General features: G+C 39.5%; 1 protein-coding gene across 2 annotated transcripts in view; it reads left to right on the top strand.

The window, feature by feature from the left end:
• Nucleotides 1–2,032: 2,032 nt before the first annotated feature.
• LOC121319701 (proepiregulin-like) overlaps nucleotides 2,033–7,209 on the top strand; it is a 35,188-nt gene continuing 30,011 nt past the window's right edge. Inside the window, exon 1 of one of the 2 annotated variants that reach the window (XM_041257395.1) lies at nucleotides 2,033–2,149. In XM_041257395.1, coding sequence (XP_041113329.1) covers nucleotides 2,116–2,149 — 34 coding nt within the window. In that variant the 5' untranslated portion in view covers nucleotides 2,033–2,115. The remainder of the gene's footprint in view (nucleotides 2,150–7,209) is intronic. The other variant, XM_041257405.1, reaches the window with a different exon arrangement.

Here is a 7,209-nt window from a genome sequence, read left to right as displayed (position 1 = left end):
GTGTCCCCAATGGTGGGGAATGTGCCTAGGCCAGCTTCTTGAGCTCCTGCGGTGAGAAGCAGGGATTCTGCCATTCTGGAGCTTGAGGGAGCAGATGCTGGGTTGCCCTAAGAGGTACGAACCAGCTCCAGAAAGTCCTGGAACAATGGTAGAGCTTGCTGTGGGTGCCCCTTTTGCTTAAGGAAGTGGTTCCCATTCCCATACTGTTCTGCCGGTCAGGGAACGTCCGTGGTAGCCGCTGCACGCAGCATCAAGGCCCGGAACTCCTCCCTCTGTGACACATGCGGCAGGGGCAGTATGGAGCTCCCCGCTGTGGCTGCCCAACTGAAGTGGGGGGGTCAGATAAATCCGACATCGACGCTGTAAAGGGCAGCTTGTCTGGGCTTGGGGGATCTGTGTGGGGCCGGGGATGGAGAGCGGGAGTGGGGAAGCTGGGGCTGCCCGGTGGAAAGGGGCAGTCTACCCTATGACTTTAAGAGGGTCTCCAGCATGGCTCTTGGAAGCGCCGCTCAGCTGAGCATTGGCGCCTCTGTGGCGGTCCTGATGGAGGTGATCCTGGGGAAGGGGGGACCCAGTGGAGCACAATGACATGGTGCAGGATGTCGGTGCCACGTGATGTTAACTGGTGCCGAGTAATCTCGCGTTGATCTCGGCGTCGAGGGTGCACGAATCGGTGTCGGTGCCCAGAGAGCGTGGAGAAGGCCGGGCTGGTAATCGGTGCTGAGTGTATCGGCTTCGGCACCGAAAAGGTGCAGTCAGTGCCGAGTCAATCGATACCGAGGTTGGTACCGAGGGAGACCGTGGTCGGTGCCGAGACTATCGCTGATGAGTCCATCAGTGTCTAGCCTATTGGTGCCAAGTCTCTCGTTACCGAGTCTATCGGTGTCGAGTCTTATCTGCGTTGTTCTGACCGGTGCCAAGTTAATTCGGCATCGGGGATGGCACCAAAGATGTTTTCAACCCGTGCCGAACAATTGGCATAGGGGTCAGCGTTGAGGAGCTGTTCAAGCCGGTGCATAAATCGACGTAGAGGACGATGCCGCGAGACGTGGGGTCACTCTACCGCACCACAATAGCTCAACCAACGGTAAATAAGACTACACAAGGTAGTAAAAGAGAGTAAAGGCCACTTGCCAATCTCAATAAGAGGGGTCGAGACCAACTGTAATCAGTAAAACTGATGCGAGACTAAGGCAAGAGCAATCTCCAAAACACTCGAGTGTAGCTTACCATGTGAAAATAAATTTGTAGGCTCCAAAAAACAAACAAGGCAATCTGTGACCTGACACAGTGGACTGAGAGAGAAAATGGCAATATGCTACTGTGAGGACGACCCTCTTCAACAGGAGGAGGGAAGGACTTCCTCCTCACAGCTGGGCCCTGATAGGCCAGCTTTGTTTTATATGCTCAGTGATTGATGGTCGGAGAGGACTCTTCCCATTTGGTAATGGTTGTCATTCCACTTGAAAGGGAACTACTGTACTATATTTCACTTGAGTAGCTATGTGAAGGAAGATCTAATGAAAGATTATCTGATCATATTCTATTTTCAAATCATCCTTTTAAATGCTCATTGATTTTGTCAAATGCTCATTGATTTTGAATAATGTTAGTTGACATCACAAAGCCAACATACAATTGGTAGTCTCTGTCTGAGAGAGGTGTTTGTCTGCATGAGATGGACTATTATTGTCAGCACTGTGCTTGACTTAGTGCCATAGGCAGTAATTAACTAGGTAGTTACCAGTCATTTTTCTGTTAAAAATCTAATTCAAAGTAGTGTTTATGCGAGCAAATTTAAAATGTTCAGAATAGAGTAGAATCAGATATACTTTCATTAGCTACTCCTTCACACAGACTCATTTTGGCAATTACATCAGCCTTCCCCTTATTGCAAATACTGACTAATTGAATGGCCCACAGTTTGCTCTGAAGATCCCGCTTGACTGGTTGTAAATATCTACGACAAACTCAGGTCTAGAACTGACAAGTGGTTGTAATTACATACATTCCTTTGTCGCCCACAGGCTTAGTCACCTCAGTCTGCAGGAGCATTACGCACTAACAAGGAGTGAACTCTACAGGCTTGAATTTAGATCATTCTGAGATTAGGAGATGACTGACTACAGAGTTTTTCTGTCATTAATAGGTGAGTGTTACCCTCATATCTCCTATTTTTTATGTCAGATAATGCAAACACAAATATTATATAAAATAGATAGATAGATAGATAGATAGATAGATAGATAGATAGATAGATAGATAGATAGAAAGAAAGGTAGATAACATTTTTTTCCTAGTAGTTATCTTATACAATTAGCAAATACTATACTAGACAAGCCTTGGACATGCTGTCTTATCAACTATGATTACAATTGATGAGCAAGTCAATCTGCCTCTCGAGCAAAACCATTACCATTTCATACTTTTCTCTCTGGTAAACCTAAAAGTGAAAGTATTTGCTATGTTTTATTTTATTATATATCCTTTTCCCTAATTTATCACAAATATAAACATATGACATTTAACTATATGTGAGTTTGTCTTACACTGATTGTGATGTATACTTGAGAAAGTCAGTATTCATAGACAACAAACAAGAAATAGCTTAACAATATATTGTACAAATGCAGTAAGTAGGCTCACTCAAAAAGCTTTGCCAAAATATTTAAGATTTTGCTACATTATTATTGGGGAAGATTTGGGAAGAAAGTTATTACTAATTAGTACCTTCTAATTTAATTGACCATTACTAACAAGAGTTCATAAGAGTAAAAGTTGTTAGTAACCCTTTCAGAATTTCTGACCTAAGGCAGTATTGTATGGAAGTGCCTGTCTAACAGAATGAGATGCAAGGGGCAAGATGGAAGGTGATATTTGGAGTCACTTGCTTGTTTAAACAAACTGTGACACCTGGTATATTTAATTTTCCACTGTAAGCCTAACATAATGACCATCTAATGCTATAAGATTCCAAATTCAAAGCTAAAAAATATTACAATTCATTATGAAAAATTGGTTTTAAAGGATTAGTGTAAATAAGTTAATTTTTTTGGCTTGAATAATTCCCTCAAGTTTGTCTTCATATTTTGTATTAAACATATTGGTTATATGTTTACATCTGAACCCTGTGACATTGTCCCTGGGAGGGCATCCTGTTTGCTGCAGTTAGTTATCAAGACAGTATATACATATTTTATGTATGCAAGAGACAGATGTTATGTGTTTACACAGTCAGTGTTGATTGATTCTGGAACATTATTTTTTAAGTAAATTGTTTATTATATTGTGGAATGTCAATGTGATCTCTATGGAATGAGGCTGTTTATACTGTAACAGATATCCATTACAAGTATTTATTAAACTTCAAATTACAAAATGTAACTGATACATTTTCACTTCTTAGCACCTGGATAAATATTTGGTTTTGTTTGTACAGTAAATACCGCCAGATGTTTGATTTGCTATCTTTAAGGAATATACCAAAGAATTAATCTCAGTGCGGCACTTTAGGGTTTTGACGTAAAAGAGAAGTTGTTAAGTAGATAAACAGTAGGATGGATACTAAAGGTGGGACTTGACTGAGCAACACTATGACACTGTTCTTAATTTAGAATATAGCCAGTACTTTAAAGCACAAGAGGAAAATGAATTTACAGATGGCTTTTAAAATGCTAAGGTACTGTATAAATACATGGCTAAATTAACCAAAATAAACCAACAACATTATATATATATATAATAGCATACTAATTTATTAACGAAAGGAGACCATTTGACCCATCTAACTTGTCCAGTTCCTAGTAGCTGATTTATCTCAAAACTTTGTCAAATTGGATCCAAGTGATCCTGTCTCAAAATGACTAGCTAACCCATTTCATACCCTTGCCACTCTGTGTGAAAAAGTGTCTCCTTCCATTTGTCCTAAGTCTTTCTCCACTGGATTTCCAACTGTCCTTTAGTCCTGGTTGCTGTAGTGCTTAAAGTATTGGTTAAGGCTAAGGTTTAGACTGTACTTCTAGGTCTCTTGATCTACACTTCCTGTTATATACTGGACTTCCCTGACCTACGCACCACATTACTGGATCCTCAGCTGATGCACTATCCTTGCACTATTGCACTACTAATATGTCATTGTAACCTTGTTGTAATCCTAACTTGCTGCATCCTTGTTCATACTGTATTTCAGTGGTATTTGCACTTACTGTAAACTGTACTACGTTATATATTAGCTTCCATTGTAACCCTGTACTGCTTTGTAACACCTGTAAGTCGCCTTGGCTAAAGGGAATCTGGCAAATAAATAAATAAAAATAATAATAATAATGTAAGCTCTTTTTAAAATTTGAAAACTCAATTATGTCCCCCCCCTCCCCCCTAATTTCAGACTATTGTTGTATAGGCTTGAAGCAATGGTCCCTGTCTATGCTGCAATGCCTAGGTAGAAGTCAAATGTCCCTAGTTTTGTGGGTTTGTGTTGCACATCAATGTTTCAAATTGAAATTGTGAAAGATTCCATAAATCAGGTCAGTATATCCTCCAATCTCGATATACAGTGATCAGATTATATTACGGTTCTAGATTTGACTCCTTTAAACATTAGATCTGTCACTGTTTAAACCAATTCAATGCAAGATTCAATGAACTCACCCAAAATGTTCACAAAAACAAAAACAGAAAAATATTGTCAGTTTACTGAAAGTCCTCTTTGAAAAACATTGTTACTGGTAAAGGGATACCGCAGAGTAACAAACAAACAAAAAAAACATGTTAAAAGTAATACCTAGTAATACAATAATTAATTTAAGGAAAATAGCATTTAAAGATTAGGTTAAAATCAGTTACTGCCTGGAATCTTGTGTCAGTTTTATGTCAATCATGATGAATGATTGCTTCTGAGCATATTATTGCTATAAACTGAACAAATGTTTTTTTGTTGATACAGATGTTTTTGAAATGTGTTTTAAGTTATATTTTGGGCTGTCTGCTGCCTTTTAGGTGTTGTCTTTCAATATTCTAGTCCTGCTATCTAAGAAGGGTCCGGAGGTTATTTGGTATTTCCTCCTCATTTGTTGTATTCTCATCATTTGTGGCATCCAACACGAGATACCAGGAAGTAATATCTATTTATCCAACGGTAGAAGCACTCCCAAAGATAATAGAACAAGAATCTTAAAACTTGCTTTCAAGGACAACATAAAATAGACAACTTTTAAGCAGACAGTCCAATATATAACCTAAAAACACAATAAAAAAAACAATACACAAAAAAAAAAAAAAAAAAAACATTTGTTTGGTTTATAATAGTGTTAATATGATCTGCAGTGGTCATTAACTGTAGATAATTGACCCTGACTTTTGTTAAATGCCCAGTACTATGTCTCTGGATACCTAGCTTTCGTCCCAATTACTGCTCCTAGCAGCTAATGACTGCTGTGCTGGAAATTAATGTTTAACAGCAAAATAAATATACCACTATCCAGTAATCTGTTTTGTGTCCGCCCGCCACATAACCATTTATCTGCCATGATCAACTTCTTTAGCAACGTTACAGCCCTAATGCAAAATGTCTACAGGAAAGCAAAAGTCAGTTGTGCTTCACATTTTTTTTTCGTAAATCTATGCATTTTGCTACTGTGTAAATTTCCCAACACTAATGTAAGTGTATACAGCACTGTGGCAGGGCAGCAGTCCTGTGCATGAAAATGGTGTTTTGTGTAACATATATTGTAGTATATTGTAAATAATGTGTACTCATTGTAACTATTTAATTAGGTATCTGATGCTCCTGGGAGAGCCTTCCTGCTGTGTGTTATTATCAGGTATGAAACCTAATCAACAGGCACAGTTGGGCAGTATCGAAAATACATGTAATTAAAATACGTATTTTCATTACATTTGTATTTTGTAATTTGTAATGCAAATACCAAATGTAATTTCAAAATACTCAATTTTGTCAGTAATAGTTTAAATATCAAACTGCAGCTGTATACAATTTAATTATAGTGATCACATATTTGATTAAATAAACACACACACACACACACACACACACACACACACACACACACACACACACACACACACACACACACACGCCAGTTTGTCTTGGGAGTAATTTTAAATCAACAATGATGTGCTGGCTACCACATTGTCTTTCTGGAGACACCAGAAGCTTCCATCAATTAATGCTTCAGGCTGCTGAAGAGCTGGGTCTTGTATCAGAATCTTCTAGTGGGAGACCCCTTGAAGAAGAAGAAGATGACTTCTTTGTTTTTATGGATAGCAAAGATGTTTCCCAGATAAGTACTCCCTCAACAACAAGCAACAAAGCTGAGCTGGAGATCCTTCATTTTCTTGAAGACCCAAGGAAGGATGTGGCATCTTTAAAGCAATACCCTTTCCTAAAGAAGCTCTTTAATGCCATTCTTCCTTTCTCTGGTCCTGTTGAGCGTCTGTTCCCTTTTTCTGGCTTGGTTTTCAGCCCCCAAAGAAATCAACTGATTGATGACCTCTTCCAGAAACTTGATTTGCTGAAGGAGAACTGATAGAGAACTTGTTTGGTTCAAAATGCTAAAAACCCTACATATTTCCTAAAGAGCAACTTTGAAGGGTTACACTTATAACAACCACCCAAAAGCATTCCAAAATGTTCAGTTTCAGGCCTTATTATCTAAAATATCATTTTTTCTTTTTTTTTTTTTTTTGGAGGGGGGGGACTTGATATATGTCATATATAGGCTTGATTCATGCGTCCTTCACAAAGACAAATCTGCCCGATTCCAGCATTGCTGAAGCACCCCCAGATGAGTCTAATTTTCAGCTTTGCCCAACACCTGGTCGTCTAATGGTTAGACGGAGACCTGGAGAGGCCTACAAGCCACAGTGTCTCGCACCCACTGTGAAATGTGGTGGAGGATCGATGATGATCTGGGGGTGCTTCAGCAAGGCTGGAATCGGGCAGCTTTGGCATGAATCAAGCTAAGTACAAGGTTGTCCTGGAAGAAAACTTGCTTCCTTCTGCTCTGACAATGTTCCCCAACTCTGAGGTCAATCAAGGTGTGGATGGAGGACCACCAGATCAAGACCCTGTCATTGCCAGCCCAATCTCCAGACCTGAACCCCATTGAAAACCTCTGGAATGTGATCAAGAGGATGAAGGATGGTCACTAGCCATCAAACAAAGCCGAGCTGCTTGAATTTCTGCGC

The sequence above is a fragment of the Polyodon spathula genome, chromosome 1 (genome assembly GCF_017654505.1).
Source record: "Polyodon spathula isolate WHYD16114869_AA chromosome 1, ASM1765450v1, whole genome shotgun sequence".
Classification (NCBI taxonomy): domain Eukaryota; kingdom Metazoa; phylum Chordata; class Actinopteri; order Acipenseriformes; family Polyodontidae; genus Polyodon; species Polyodon spathula.
The sequence above is the reverse complement of the archived record's forward strand: the minus strand, read 5'-3'. Positions and strand labels throughout refer to the sequence as shown.